At 56.7% G+C, this 16328-nt stretch overlaps 1 protein-coding gene across 2 annotated transcripts in view; it reads right to left on the reverse strand.

Moving 5' to 3' along the window:
* Nucleotides 1–15914, reverse strand: part of Cars1 (cysteinyl-tRNA synthetase 1) — a 54500-nt gene extending 38586 nt beyond the window's left edge. The window contains exons 1-6 of one of the 2 annotated variants that reach the window (XM_026411303.2): nt 15826–15914; nt 6160–6408; nt 3318–3409; nt 2171–2259; nt 1429–1525; nt 907–1005 (exon numbers count right to left, since the gene is read on the reverse strand). In XM_026411303.2, coding sequence (XP_026267088.1) covers nt 907–1005; nt 1429–1525; nt 2171–2259; nt 3318–3409; nt 6160–6408; nt 15826–15850 — 651 coding nt within the window. In that variant the 5' untranslated portion in view covers nt 15851–15914. The remainder of the gene's footprint in view (nt 1–906; nt 1006–1428; nt 1526–2170; nt 2260–3317; nt 3410–6159; nt 6409–15825) is intronic. The other variant, XM_026411305.2, reaches the window with a different exon arrangement.
* Between the last annotated feature and the right edge of the window lie 414 nt (nt 15915–16328).

The following is a 16328-nucleotide window of genomic DNA, read 5'->3' on the forward strand; positions in this document are numbered from 1 at the left end:
GGCCCAAGGTGATGGAGAAGTCTGCACCCCAGCTCTTCCCCAAGCAGTGGGCCAAGAGGCCTGTGTCCTCAGCTGAGGCAGTCCTGCGCCGGCCCTCCTCACACATGACTGGGTGGGACCCTTCACTGCTCTGCGTCTCAGTGGCCCACCTATAAAATGGGGCTGAGAGCAGTACTTCTAGGCTGCTGGGGGGCTAACCGAGAGTACATGCAGAGCCCTGAGAAGCAGCAGCCATTTCCATCTCAAAGGCCACTGCGGCCCAGCAGGCCCCAGTCCTGTTAGCCTGACAGCGAGACCCCAATTCATGCCTTCTTTTCCTTTCAGAGATAAAATGCCACAGACATGCCAGTAACATTACTCTAATTACCAGGGATTCCTGGGAGTTATTAAAGCAAATAAAATGACTCTCTCTTCATATCTTGTCATATTACGTAATACAATACAGAACTGTGTTTACAATATGCTATTCAGAATTAGATGATCAAGTTGGAGAAAACACATTTCAATAGTTCTGAAGATCTGCAGTATCGTGGGTACAACAGATCTCACGCCAGCACAACTTCTGCACTTGGGCAGAGGCAGCAGACTGGTCACGACCTCAGCTTTCTAACTGGACAGTAAAGCTGTTCGGTCTTCTCAGGAGCCAGTGTGGTCAGTGGCACTGTGATGCCTCAGGTTCTCCTGGAAGCAGAAGGAAGGCCACCTACCCTGCACTCCATCCCCATGCACCTGTCCTGCTCACTTTCCTGCAGGCCAGAAGCCACACGTGCCGAGACTCCAGTACCCCTGACAAAATGGCTTATGCACTGCTCTGTGGAAACAGACTGCACTTTGGGGACAATGACCTACAGAGGGCCCTAGTGCCATAAGCAGGAGGCAGGGCAACATCTAGAGAAGAGGGCTCACCTTCAGAGCAGCACGAACATCCTCCAGGAGCTGGGTGGCTGGTGGTTTCCGCTCCCGATACTGTGCAAACAAGTAGTTCTGCCGGGCCCTTCTGATGATCTGCAGGGGGAGACAGGGTGTGCTCAGAGCCCACTCCCATCCGTGCAGGTGTAAGTGGTGGGTAAGCACCCTGGGACCCCAACACCACCCTCAATCTGCTACTTGCTGAGAGGAAGAGGTGAACTTCCTGATGCCTGAGAAATAGGTGCTGGGGTCCCACTTCCTCCAGAGTCAGATACAGAGTAGGCTCCCTTCTGCAGAGCACCAGGGACACAAACTCATTCAACCTGGCCCCTGAACGTGCTGGGTTCTAGTGGCATTTATACCTATGTAAATGTCCACACATCTGCATAAGCTAGTATCAAATCACTGAGGGGACTCAAGTAAGGTTCACTAAGTCAAGCCTAAGCTAGCTCAAACCTACACCATGCTACTTACGGATCAAAGTCCTGTGAGTATGATTAATCTGGAACACGGCCCTACCTTGTCATCAATGTCTGTGATGTTCATGCAGTAGAAGACGTCGTACTGAAAGTAATCCTTTAACACTCTCCTCAGGATGTCAAAAGAGATGTAGGACCTGAACAGTGAACACACAAGCTTCCCATCAGCACATGCTGCATGTTAGCCGGGCACTACAGGAACATGCACAGGCTAAGTGGCCCTGAACTGATAATCCAAAATGCCCCCAAACCCAAAGTCCTCGTGATGTGCAGCCTAATGATATCATGAAGGAAAAGCCCACACCATTAAACTTTGTTTCACGCACAAAACTGTAAAAAGTATTACCTTCAAGTTATACGTACAAGGTGTGCATGAAACAAACAAATGTCTTGCTTCGACTTGGGTCTTATCCCCAAGATAGCTCACGACATACATGCAAATACTCCAAAATCCGAAATAAAACATGCTTCTGGCTCCAAGCACCAGAAAGGGAAATTTGACCTGTGTAAGTAAAAGGGTTCTGTGGCCTCTACCCTAACAGCCAGGAACTCTCCTCAAGCCACACCTGTGGACAGACAGGTCAGGGTCACAGGCAACTTGCCCTCAGGTCCGAGAGCCATGGAAACTCTGAACAGGGGACCTGCAGAGCTGGAGGGATAAGGAAAGCACGATGGGGTGTTGGAGTGGAGTCCAGGACAGCAACCAGGCTGGGGACACTGGCCTCTGGGTCAGCCCTAACCTTCCTGCAGTGAGGTGGATCACCAGCGGCACTGGACCTTACCTGGCATGCCCCATGTGCGATGCGTCATAGACAGTGGGCCCACAGCAGTACCAGGTCACTTTTTTCCCATCTTGAGGTATGAACACGTCCTTGTTAGAAGTGAAGGAGAGCCGTCACAAGAGATCCCAGAAGCTGCGCAGGAGCACCCAAAGTTCAACACGCATCCCCCTGCTCTCAGGCCCAGACTGCTCGCTGCCTTTGTTCTGCACAAGTGTATTTCACGTGCACTATTTTATTGGATTAAAAAGGCTACAGTAGTCTGGTGGGAGCCGTAGTATCCACGGCAGCCCCGCTCACTGTCCACTGATGGAGATGGCTAGAGCCCCTTTCCCCTGGGGTCCTGTCCCCCTCTGGAGTGTACATCCTTTGTGGGAATGCTACTTGTGCAACAAAGGCAGCGAGCAGTCTGGGCCTGAGCAGGTGCTCGCAGCCCCCCACCTGCTCCAGGCACAGCCTCAGGGGTCTGGCTTCTGCTTTCTTCTTCAAAAAAGTCACTGAGGCCGAGAGCAGCAGCCTGGGCCCTAGAGCAAGCCTAGGGTCTTGTCTGGCCAGGGTCTGTCCCTCCCTGAGCGCCTGGCTTGCAGGCCAGACCACCCCAACACCCCAAAAACTTTTGGGGGACATCAGGCAATGAGTTCCATAACAAGACTGTGGGCTGCGCTGCCCCTGCCCCTGCCCCTGCCTGCTAAGCATGCTTGCTGATCAAAATCCCAACCTTTTCTGAACACCCCACCCTGCCTGGGCAGCACTGCTGGGTCAGCGGCAGCCCTACCTTCTCTGCCAAGCCTCAGGCTCCTAGCACCTGGCAGTCAGTTCGCCCCCTTCCTGCTCTGCTCGAGCAACACCCGCTGCAACCCTGGGCTCTGAAGGCATACCAGCTCTGGCCTGGCTGTGAATGACCTCGAGCACTTGGGCCTACTCAGGGTAGCCCACGCCCAGAAGCCAGTGGGCAGGCTTCCACAGTCACAGCTCTGCCCCCAGGTTACACGGGCCACAGCATAGGAAGTAACTAAAGAGGCTGAACTCTGGAGCCCAGCGTGGTGAACAGGAAAGTTTCCCTTTACTGCGACACAGGGATCCCAGCCGCGCGCGCACGCGCGCGCACACACACACACACACACACACACACCACCTGACCCCTCTTTACCTTGTTCCGGGTGAGGCTGTTGTACAGACGGAGCTTACAGGGCTCAGTCCCAGCTGGAGGAGACCACTTAGGCTGCACTCGCCGGCCTTTACCTGGGTGGCAGAAGAGCAGACAGATCATACAGCAGCACCCAAAAACACAGGTCGCCCTACACCTGGAGATCTAATTTGGACCACAAAACTGATTTTCAATGAAACAGCACTAAGCAATACAAACCTTCTTGGCTTTGTTCCCATCCTGCGTGAGTCTCAATGACAACCAAGCCCCAGTGTGAGCCTAGAATGCCGCATGTCCTGCTGTTCACCCCATAAGCTGCTGTCCACGGCCCGTGGGTCAGCTGCCGGATTGTCCTTGGGCTACACTGTTGCCACCTAGACTGTCCCCATCTCCCAGGATCCCTCATCTGGGCAAAAGGAAAGTTGATGGATGCTACCTTTCCTCAAGCCTCTCCTGAGGCCATGACAGGTCAGGGGAGAAGGGCCTCCAGCTCCTCTGCAGCTCTGTGCTTGAGCAGTGAGTGGTTAGCTGCCAGCATGCTCCAACCTCGGACACAGCCTGTGCCCCACCCCACCCCCAGGCTGGCCCTCGATGCCCCCCCCCCCCCCCCCCCGTCCCCACAGCCCCGTTCTGCCAGGCAGTCAGTGTTCTCCTGCCTGCTCCTGCCACCATGTGGCACAGCCTACCCTGGTGTGTGACCTGGGTCTGGGGCCCTTCCCCCTGAGGCAGATGCTTCCTCGCTGTGTGGGCATGAGGACCTGAGGAGGTGTCCTGGGTAGCTGACCACTTTCTAACCACCAGGGCTGGCTTGGCGCCTGCTCTGCAGTGCCCGCCCCTCCTCGGGGAGTCCCAGCTTCCTCCTCAGCCCTCCCAGAGCCCGGCTCTGAGGAGCTCTCCTGTGCACACCTGCGCCCAGGCAGGACCTTGCTCCCGCTGGCCTGTGCTGAGCTGCAGAGAAGACCCTCAGGATGGAGGTCAGTCTTCCCTTCTAGGCTGCACTGGGTGACTCATTCCCTGCCCCTCGGCCTCCTAGGTAAGTTTGTCATGAGAAGGGGGTGCCTCTGCTCACAGGCAAGAGCCTGCACAGGCCCTGCGCAAGTGTCAAATGTTGGCATTTCCAGGTCCCCGCCCTTGCCAGGGCCACTCAGCTGAGACGGAGGACTGGTAACCAGCAGGCTGAGGGTGGGGAGGCCACAGAGGACGGCGCTAAGCAGGAGGTCCTTGCCAGCTGACTCACGACCCTGTCACAGGTGGCCACAGATTCCTATCATGGGACGTCCCCGACCCTTAATCAAGCATCGAGGCTCACTGAGGTCAACGCATCAAATGCCCTGGAAGGAAAATCTCACTGCCTGCAGCTGGCAAGAGGTTTCAAGGACGTTTGGCAGAAACAAATTCAGATTGCAGAAGGGAAAGACTGGGAGGCGTGACACTACAGCCTGTTTTTCACAACTCTCCCTTGGCCCAGGCTCCCATTTAGCGAGAGTCTTGGACTTCTGACCACTGCCCCACACCGGGTGGTCCTCATCGGCGTCCTCACCACCTCCCGAGGAAGCTGTCAGCCTCTGCCTGGGTTCTCTCTGTGACAGTGAACATGCTCCACTCATCCCGGGCAGCACCAGTCCCACCTGGCCAGGCACTGTCTGGGGAACACTGCCCCAACCTGGCAGAAACCACCTTGGAAATGGGACCCGGGGAGACTGAAGGGCAGGAAGCCTCCAGGAAGCACTATGCCCCGGGCAGAAGCTGGCACTGGCAGAAGGCCCGGCCAGGAGCCACCGGCCAGGAGCCACCGAGAGAAACCTTCCTGAGGCAGAGGGTTAGTCACCTCCTGGGGGAGATCCCAAAGCTGAACTTGCATCTTCCTAAGGAGGCCTTGCTGCCACTAGACCTGTGCCTTTCTTCAGGGTGACCCGCCCGAGTTCTGTGGAGAGGGAACCTGATGCACCATGCTGGGCACCGGCTGTAGCGACCCACACAGTAATTCCTCCCTTCCTGTGACGGGGGGATGTTAGCAGCAGGATTATGCAGAAAACCAAAGCAAACCTCTGCCCTTAGTGACTTGGCACTCCTCGGCCCCATGTGAAACTGGGAGAGGCCCAGAGGCATGTTCCCAATCCCCCATCCCAAGTCTGGAAACCCCCCCGAGGTGCCAGTGGGGCCACCGAAGGTAGCGCTCCGCCTGCCCTACAGGAAGGAGGGTGCACGCAGAGCCCCGGGCAGCCAGGCCCTCAGGGCCTCAAGGCAGCTATGGAAGGGGGCACCTCGGCTTCCCAGAGAGCCCCAAGCTACCCAGGAACCGGAGCCCCGAGACTCTCAGCAGCGTTTCTCCCAAGATAACTGCAGTGGCACCCGGGGGTGCAAGTGGCTCAAGCCACGCAGCTGAGTTCCTCTCAAAATGCTCCCCGAGGCCTGAACACTTCAGTGCCCCTTCATCTAGCTTTAGTGTTTGATGGCACCACACCCGGGGAGGAACGCACTGCGATCTTAGGGAAATAAAGAAAAACATGTGAAGCCAGAGGCCGACACAGCTCCCCAGGACTGGGGTCCACAGCCCAGCATGCTGGACACCCCCAGGGGGCCGCTGGTCACTGCAGCCCTGCTGTGCCAGCAACAGGAATGTCCTGATCTGAGGAACCACCTCCACAGGGTGGCTTCTATGCTACCCACTGAGCACGGCACCTGCCCTGCCAGACCTCCAGCTCAGGACCCTAGGGCGAGGGTCCCACAGTCCACTGTCCCATGGCACCACATGCCACCACATGCCACCACACGCCATGGGGGGTGGAGAATACCTGACCTCGGAGCACAGACCCCAGTGGCAGGGGCAGCAGCTGGTACTCACTTGCTTGGGGCCCGCAGGCCTCACCCTTGTCACAAGGGCGACCCAGGAGCGCTTCTATGTGCCTGAACCACCGAGCCACGTGGAGGAGCCTCGAGTCGGCGGGCAGGGCCGAGAGCTGCCTGAACACGTCCACATCTGCCTGAGAGAGTGTGTACCCCTGGACATAGCTACGCGTGCTGAGGTGCTCGTCCAGGGCCCGCACCCTGGCTGCCTCGTCACTAATGCTCAGAATGGACCTGTAGTCGGCAGCTGCAAAGACAGAGGGCAAAGGACATCAGGCAGAGGGCATCTGACGCAGGCAGGCAGGTAGAGGGCATGCACTATGAGGTAGTGGACACAGGACATCTAGCAGGCTGGCAGAAGGCACATGGCATGAAGCAGAGAGAACATGTGACGTCAGACAGGTGGGCAGTGGGTACACAACATGAGGCAGAGGACACAGGGCATCAAGCAGGAGAAGACTGCTCTGAGCTGCTGGGCAGGAGTCAAAAGAGACCCACGTGTCCAAACCCTTTCCTGGATGTCAACCATCCACAAGCGGCAGAGGTGCAGGGGCAGCATGCGGGGCAAGGCTGTGGGGAAGGGAGCTGCTTCCCTGCTGAGGGGACAGCAGCGTGGTGCGCTGACCGCCCTGGGCTGTGCACTTCAAGACGGTTCACTGCTACGGGCTTTCGCCTCTATTTATTTATTTTTAAGTTTATTTTATTTTTGGTGCTGGGATTGAACCCAGGGGTGCTCCACCACCAGGCTATATCCCCAGCCCTTTCTAATGTTTTATATTTCAGACGGGGTTTCACTAAATTGCTGCGATTAGACTCAAACTTGCAATCCTCCTGCCTCAGGTCCGGAGTTGGTGGGATTACCTGGTATGCCACTGTGCCCATCTCACCTCGAATTTTAAAACTCACAACAGAAAAGGAAAGGAAAAAAAAAAAAAGCCCAGAGCCCTTTCTCACAGCAGGGCCTCCCCCTGCAGACAGTGGGTATGTGTGTGGGGGACAAGGCATGGGAGAGAACCCCGAGCTCCCGGCACATGCTGCCATCACCCACACCCCGTACCAAGATGACCAGAGACATCATGGCTTCCAGCACCCACATCCCCAGGATGACCCCAGCCTACCTGAGAATGCTTGGGCTGCCAGAAGGTACACTTCTAGCATGGTGGCCCAGCCATGCTGGCCTTCCCTAGAACACTGACTTAAAAGACTGCACCTGCTGCCACTCAGGAGTATCCCCAAGGACCAAGCACTCTGCCTGCAGGAACCACCAGGAGAGCACCGTGGCCAGCACAGCCAGCAACTCTGGCCTGCACACTGGCCAGCCCCCTGTCATTTTTCACTTGCACCACTTAAGCCGCCTGTGGGAGACCAACCTTACACGTGACTGAGTCACACTCCCCAGCTGGGTGCTGAGGCACTCAGTCAAAAAATGTGGCAGAGCTTTTCCTACCCTTCTTGGGTCTGGTGTCTCGAGCATGCGTGTGTCTTTCTACAGCCCCAGGGGTGGAGCTATGCTCACCTGTTCCTTTGTAATATAACCCCTTGCCCTGTTTAGGATAGAATCTTCCATGGAAGTGCCTTGTGTGTGTCCCCTTCTCTCATTGTGCCCTTGGGTGTGGCCTACCCAGGTGTTAGTCAACCTGCTGACAGTGGACATCACGAAGATAGACTCAGCCCCCTGAAACCTGACCCCTGGCCTCATTTGAATAGCTTCTCCTCAATAAAAGGGGTCAGCGCCTGCTCTCGCTCTCTCTCTTTCTGCAGACCCTAAAGTCAGAGGAGCCATCACACCGACCCCAAAGAAAAAGGTATTTGTGTCTCTTGTGTGGTTATTTCGTGCAGCCCAGGCAGCCCAGTTCAACTGGAGTGACCCCTGAGCCTTTTAGTCACGAGAACAGAAACCCAGCAGCCGCCTTCCCTCCACCCTGTCCTCCATGCTGCAAGTCTCTGCGAAATAAAAACAAGCTCTCAGCTGTCTCCTAGTCACCGAGGAACGGCAGCAAATGCCTGGGTACATCAACCTTTGACATCAGGGCCTGGGGATGAGGAGCTGCCCCAAACCCAGGCTCCCTAAGCAGAGGCAGAGAAGGAAAGTGGCGCCAGCCAGGCCCCTAGGCCAGGGGACTGAGCCTGTGCCAGTCCCTGAGGTGAGTCACACCAAGCCCAGCTCCTCCTGGTTATCTCATTTGCCGAAGGGTACAGAGGGAAGAAGACTAGGCTCATTCTCTTCACACAGACACCTTGTGCCTGGCAAAGAGCTCAGGTGCTGAGCACATGCCCAATCACCTCTCCCCATGCTGCCCAGCTGCCTAGCCCGTGAGGTCACCTGGGTCAGCGCAGTTTGCACAGCAGAGCAGCCGTGGGGAGGAGAGATAACCCACAAGCAACACTGCACCCCTTGAACTTGTCCCTCCCTGCTCCTCCACCTCGTGCTTGCTGTGCAACCCAGAATCAACCCATGCTCCTGAAAAACAGCACGTGTGCGAGGAGACTGCGGGGGCACAGGCCTCTCTCTACGTGTTCTGCCGTCAAAGCCCTTCCCCCAATTCCTACAAATGGAACTTTCTAGAACACGAAGGTACCAGTGAGGATGGGCTGAAATGAAGCACAGAGCTGTGGTGGCAGAAACCACCCGACACCTGGGCTGCATCCTCCTTCCAGGTCCTTCCACAGCCAGGGCCCAGCCCCCAAGGCAGCAGCAGGGGTCCCAGAGCCCCAGCTCCTCCTCTGCAGGGACGGTGTGGGCGCCAGGTGGAAAGCCCCCTTGAACCGTCTGGATGCTGTACTCACAAGCCTTCCAGAAACACGCCTGCTGGTACCAGGACCAGTTCTGCAGGTCCTGACCCTCCGTGCTTCCCTCCAGTGCGCAGGCCACACCCACAGCCCCTGCTCCCTGCAGCAGACGCCTAGGGTTAGGTGCTCTCTTCAACCACAGAGCTGCAGCCCTGGACAGACTGCCTTCGGACAGCCACGTGCAGCCCACCTTCAACTGTGCTGAGACCCCGGGCACTCACCTTGGCTCCACCTCTCACCTCAACTCCCCGGTGGCAGACACCAGCCCCACAGCACAGCCCAGCCCTTCCCTGCTGAGAAGCAGGGGCCACATCACCACCTGCTCTAAGCCTCACAATGGCCTCCTTCTGGTCATGTGGACCCTACCTGCTGCACTTAGGGGGACACACACCCCTAGATGCCCCGGGGCTCCTCGCTTTCCTTGGAGCTTGGCTGGGGTCAGCCTCTCCTCTGGCTGAGGACTCCCTGCTCCAATGCCCCTGCCCCAGGCCTGGCCCACCTGCTCTCCCTCCTCCAGCAGGTACCTCTTAGGATTCAGACATGGGCTTTAGGGAGCAGCTCCCTTGCTCCAGGCCCTGGGCAATAACACTGGAATTCTGCCTACGGTGAAGGAACTGCCTTCCGGGGTGGGGCCTGACAGGCAGGCATCCCTTTCCCCAGCTACACGGGTCCCTGCTGGGGCAGTCCTGAGGATGGCCAGGCCAGGGCCAGGAAAGCCTCACCCTAGATGAAGAGGAGACTGCAAAACCCGGGCCTGGCCTGGGGCTGGGGCTGGACTCAGCTCGCCCAGCGCGAGCGAGGCCTTGGTCTGATCCTCAGCACCACATAAAAACATAAATAAGTAAAAGAGAGGTATTGTGTCCAACTACAGCTAAAAGATAGATATTAAAAAAAAATCTTGGCACGGAGCAACTTCCTTCCAGAAACTTCTAGCTCACCCGGATCTTTCCTCGACAGCCCAGCGGCCTGTTAAGTGGCACCATAAGGGGACAAATAATGAGGATGGTGGGAACGCGAGATTAGGAAAATAATTCTATAAAATGAGCCCACTGTACTGACCCCCCCGCATGCTTTCTTAGCCAAAAAGATGTGTATCTGCAGCTCCACCTGCCTGAGGGGACAGGAGATGTCACCTTCCTCCACAAACTGAGTCGGTGGTGAAGGCCTGGCAGTCAGTGTGGGTCCTGAATGCTGGGGGTTGACACATGAGGGCTGGTCATCCAGGGAAGACGAGGGGTGGCTAACAGCTGACCTCCAGGACCTCACTCTGGCCCTGTTCCTGCTCCTTCCTGCCCTTAGGCAGTACAGGGAGAAGAAAGAGAAGGTGGGGGTTCTGAGGTCCATAAAAGAGCAATATGCGCGCACACACACACACACCCACAGCACAGACATCTGCCACCTCTGTCCCTCTCTTAAATAAAACTTGCTTTCTATGCTTGCCTCCGCATTCTCAGGTGCTTAATTGCCAACCCAAGGAACAAGGAGTATGGGCACCAGCAGTGGTCCTGCTTATGACAGAGATGCAGTTCACTAGTGACACATCAGGGAGCCTGCCTGAGCTCTGTCCCCAGGGCTCCAGCCGTCCACTGGAAACTACTCCCCTGGAGCTGACCCTCCTCTCAGGGCTAGTGTGAGACACTAAGATGGGCTCAGCCATGGTGACAGGGAGCTGAGCCAGAGGATCCCTGGGGCATCCCGGGGCAACAGCACACAGGTGGCTTTGGGTCCTGCCCACCTCCCCACAGCAGGCACACACAGGTCCTCCTCACACTCCGTGTTTCTGGGGACAGCGGCGACTACAAGGACTCCCCCAAACAGGGACAGCAGCACTCTCTGACAAGCAGAGTGATGAGAGACTCGGTTGCCTTCTCCCTCTTCGCGGCTTAGATTGTCTACACTGATCCATGAGCATACGGCACTTTTATGGGAAAAAACCTGCACAGTGTCCCAGGAACTGGGACAGCCTTAGAGCACTAAGGAAGAGCTCCTGACCGAGGTGCTGCGGGAGGCTCTGGGAGGCCCTGGAGACAGTGGCCTCGGGGCAGGCACCTGCCTTCCTCCGGTGTAAACCACCCTACCAGCAGCCACCTCGTAAAGCTATGGAGCAGTAAGTGAAATTACACATATAAAATGTTGTAAAACTGCCTGGCACACGGCCAGCACCCAGCTTGCCATCATTATCATAATCGCTCCTGCATTACGATGATGATCATCATTATGGCTCATGGCCGTGATGGGCTCATACCCTCAGAGAGCTCCTGGAGGCACTTCCGGGATCACACCTCCTTCCTAAATGCACCCTGTGGAGCAGCCCAGACAACAAGGGAATTAGGCCAGTCCCTACTGAGAGAGTCCCCTCAGGCTGGCAAGGCAGCCAGGGACGCTTCCACCAGGCTGTTTGGCTAATTATGGAAGCTGCATTCGGGTGTGGAGGAAACAGAATAGGTTGGCTTTCACAGGGGGTGGGCCTCAGTCAGACCCTCAGTCTGAGGCCAGGTGAGAAGGGAACCCAGGGAGCAGGCAGAACTCCCCCACCTGGCACCCACACACCTCTGTCCAAACTCCTGCTCTGTCTCCAGGGGAGGGCTGTCCACCACCAGCAACAAACACATCAAAGGACAGAGGATCTGAGGGTGGGGATGTCCCAAAGGTGGACGGTGACTATCACAGTCTACACTACTGGAGTCCTTAGAAAGCACTTACTGAGCCACACGAATTGAAACACTGGCACAGGGACTGAGCCAAAGTCACATCACAGGACCCACATTCCTCACAGGCAAAGGGCCACCTCCCTCTGGTTCTTCCCATCCACCCTTAGGCTTGCTCTCTCTGACTTCTGCTCCTGCCCCCATCCCTGGAGGCTCTCCCTGCCGTTCAAACCAAGGCCCATCCTCCGCAGCATCAGCAGGAGCTGGGACTACTTAGCAGGAAGCCACATACTTGGGCCACCTGAGACCTGCCAGTCGGAACCTCTGGGGTGGGCCCAGCAAGCAGCCCTTAAACAAGCTCTCACAGCACCCTGTGCTTGTCCCAGGGCGGCAGGAACCTGGAGAGGCAGATGGGTGCCCACTGAACGCAGAACCTGTCCACAGGTCTGTGCTTAGCACACCTCCTGGAGGTTAGCCTCGGCCGCCAGGGTCTGCACCTTCCCGCGCGCTAGCCCTCCACCTGCCAACCCCGCTCGAGCTGAGCTCTTCACCCTGTAGGTGTGCCTCCCACACCCACCGCAGATGGCTCCCTTTCTGTAGATGCTCCCCTCAACCTCCAGGGCGCCTCCTTCAGCTGCTCTCTTCAGCCCCCACATATTTCCCATGGGGCTTCCCCACCCCACCAGCAGCTCTCAAACAGGGGACTGGAAAACACTAACCTTTGTGAATCCTGGGGAGGAGAGGTACATGTCCCTTGCTCCCACCGCCTCGGAGACAATGCAGCCCACTCCAAATCCAGAGCCATATCCCACACCAAGGGCTCCCACCTCGCACCTGAGTGGTCACTCGTAACAGGGTGACTCCCAGACATCATCTCTCCCCAGGGAATTCACCACCACTTTCTTCACACACCGAGACAAGCAGGGATGACCACAGGGAGGTACCACACAGGTGCTGGAGAGGCTAGGTATTCACCATGAGTGCCCTTCCCCCTAAAATCCTATATACTTGGGATCACTGAATCCTAAAGTCATTGATTAGCAAATATTTATGGCCTATAAATAGGTACATTTCACTCTGCTTTGGGAAGCAGAGAAGCACGAGAGCTGTTTTGCCCACCTTACACTCAGACCTGGAGCCTCTGGTTACTTCAAACAGCAGGCACCGAGGCAGCCCAGCACATCCCGCTGCCCTCAGCCTGCCCAGGAGAGCCTGGCTCTGCCTCTGGCTAGCTAAGACACTGGGACCTCTCTGGACCTCAGGGTTCCCATCTGCACAGGAAAATACAGCAGTACCTCCTGCAAAGAGCTGCTCTGACGTCGCAAGGGAGGACAGACAGGTGTTCAGGACAGCACCAGTACTGACGCACGCTGGGAAGTACTGGCTGGGGTGACTGCGAAGACCCTTTGAGTTAGATTTTGTAACCAAAGCGGTGACCTGAGTCGGCAGGAAAAGGCCCTGAAATGAGCTGCATCCACCTCAGAGGTCCTGGATGGGCCACTGCTGTAGGCCCTGCAAAGAGCTGGCCTGCATGGGGGCTGCAGGAGAGGCTGGACCCACCAATCAAGAGGGAGCAGCACATGTGCTCAGTCAACTTAGGGAAGACAGTCCCGAAATGAGGAGCTCCCTGAAGAGTCTGGGAAGATGGTCACTTTCAAAGAGCCAATCTGGGGAATAAAAAACAATCCAAAATGGGAAACACACAACATTGAGAACGTCTCTGTGACATGAGGTCTTCATGACTTCATTTTATTTCCTCTTTCTGAGGCTCAGCCCACGGAAGGGTCTGTGTGTGGAGTGGGGTGGGCAGTGCACCAGCCACTCTATGGCCCTATAGCTTTAGGCTGAGGAAGCCCACCTGCTGTCAGACATCTGGGGTTCATCCCAACTGACAGAGCCATCTCCAGAAATAAGCCAAATCCCACAAGGTCTGCAAGCCTAAAGTTCTGGAACAACTAAAAAATAAACAAATAAGAAACAAACCCAAACACCTCTGTTATGGTTTGAATGTGAAGTGCCCCCAAAAAGCTCATGTGTGAGACAACCCAAGAAGGTGTAGGGGAGAAATGATGGCGTTATAAGAATTTTAACTGGTTAATTAATCCCCTGATGGGATTAACTCATCATTAACACCCTGCATACTAGCAGGGTGTGGCTAGAGGTGGAGGGTCATTGGGAACGCACCTTTTGGGTATATGTTTTATATCTGGAGTCTCTCTCTGCTTCCTGATCATCATGTGAGCTGCTTCCGTCTGCCACACTCTCCTGCCCCAAGGTTCTGCCTCACCTGGAGCCCTAAGGAGTGGAGTCAGCTCTCTGTGGACTGAGACCTCTGAAACCATGAGCCCTCAAGAAACTATTCCTCCTCTATAATTGTGCTGGTCAGGCCTTTCAGTTACAGTAGCGAAAAAACTGACTAAAATACTCTCATTCTACCACTTAGTTTCACAAATGAAACACTTTTATTTAAAAACTAAAAACTAAAGACTTGGGTTCCATATATTACATGGCAGGCACTGTCGTAAGACCTTTATGTCTCTGAGCTCACTACCCACGGCTCCCTCCCAGATGGACACCATCACTTTGTGCTGTTGTGAGGAGGCACAGAGCTGGGACCCCAGCCCTGCCAGGTGGGCTCTAGGGATGAGCACTTAGCCTCACTGCTGTTCTATAGGAGTCTGGTGGACCTCCAAAGGCTACTGACTCTGGGGCGTGTGGAGGTGGTGCTGGAATCCAGGCACGCCAGCTGAGTGGAATGCGGCATAGCTCTACCACCAGGCACAGGACAGGCAGCCCTGTCATCTGGGTGTGCCATTGGGTGCGAAACATGGGTTTCCTAGGTGGTCAGGTCCACCTGTCTAAAACCAGTGGAGGAATAAGGAACAAGGGATACCACAGAATGGACTCTCAGGAATAAGGGACACCACAGGATGCCACAGAAATTTTGGTATGTCCTACACTGAGTCAGGGAGGGGAGATGTCAGAACTCACACCTACTTTTTGCCAGCAGAAAGAATAAAACCTGTGCCAAGAATGTTTCCCTTGGAAAGTCTGCTCCGGACTGTGAGGATCTGGGGCCACAGACTCTATTCTTTCCAGCATCTAAATCTTACAACAGAAGAAACAGTGAGAAAAGACCTACTGCTTGTCAGAGATCTGACTGCCAAGGCTCTGGTCTGGTCCTGCTGACATGACTGACCCAGGGAGCTGACAGAGTCATCCCCCCACCCCCACCCCAGCCTCCTAGGTTGGCAATAAAGTGGGCAGTAATGCTCTGAAGAGGCAGATCCCAATTGTGACTGCTGGCTCAACCCAAGATGAAAGACTTGGTAAACCCCAAGCTGTTTTATGGTGTGTACATGTAGCTCTAGCTTCCTCTGCCCCACTTCCCTGAGCACCAACCTCAGGTGCCCTTCCACCCACCCGGCTGGGCAGAAAACCAAAACAATCCTTGAGCCTTTGCCTGCCCCCAGATTCTAAATGGGTCTGGTTCAGGCACCAGCTAGAAACAGACTGTCTGACTCTAGGCCACCTCCCCAGTTGGGTGTGCAAGGAGACCTCCCCCAACCCAACTAGAAAACTGGGGCTGGGGACAGAGTGGCTTCACTAGCTGGGGTGGGTGGCTGCCAGGCTGGTGCTCCCACCTGAAAAAAAACCTGTGGACCACTCCTCAAAACTCAGACCCCCACTGCCAGTCCCAGGGACGCAGTGCCCTCAGAACCAGGGACTGGCCACTGCTCCCTCAGGACCTACTGCTCACCCCTGGAACCCACCGCCTGCCCTGGAAATCCCCATTGCTCTTAGGGCCTGGTCACTGCCTACCTTGGAGACCCTCGGTCCACTCCAGGTCCCATTGCCCTCAGAGCCCAGGTTGGACACTGCCCACTCCATACCCTACCACAGCCCCGCGGAATGCTGCCCGCCCCCCGGTTCCCTCCTCTCAGAGACCTGATGCGCGTTGTCCACCCAGACTCCCACCACCTTCAGAGTCGCGGCCGGACGCTGTCCACCGCAAGCCCCTGACCTCACAGCCCTCGGAGCCCCGCCGGACGCGGCCCGCCCCGGACCCGACCGCTCTCACATCCTGCTGGATGCTATCTGCCCCGGAGGCCCCCTGCTCTGAGCCCCCGCTGGACACTGCCCGCCACGGACCCCCTGCCTTCAGAGCCCCGCTGGACGCTGGCGCACAGGCAGTCAGTCCCCTCCGCGCGGGGCGCGCCACTCACCCTGCTCCCCGGAGGAACCTGCCATCGCTGGGAATCCCGGACCCGTGGCCGCAGCGACAGACACTTCCCAGAATCTGATGCAACCGCCTCCCCGGAAGTCCCGCCCCTCTCCGCCCCGACTTCCGGACCTCCGCGTCGCTAGGCAACGCGCGCTCCGACGCCCCGCGCGCGGCATGCCGGGAGACCGCGCTGGGGGCACTGACTGGTGGGCCCCGGGGAAGGCCAGCGTGGGCGGGCTCAGGGCAGCAGGGCGTGGCCCGCAGTGGGCAAGACGGGCTGCTGGCCGCCTCAGTGTCGGGGAGCGGGCGGCGCGCTGCGAGTCCTCTGTCCGGTAAAGCCGCAGCCTGGTGCGGTGGACGGCACCACGCTTTTCTGCCCAGCACGACCACAACGCACAAACTGTCCATCCGTTACTCCTGTCAATACGAAGTCGAATTAAATCAGGAGCCCGTCCATCCCCTCAACAACGCCCCTGCTCATAAAAGGGGAGCACTCAAGTCAGG

This window comes from Urocitellus parryii, chromosome 4 (assembly GCF_045843805.1).
Source record: "Urocitellus parryii isolate mUroPar1 chromosome 4, mUroPar1.hap1, whole genome shotgun sequence".
Lineage (NCBI taxonomy): Eukaryota > Metazoa > Chordata > Mammalia > Rodentia > Sciuridae > Urocitellus > Urocitellus parryii.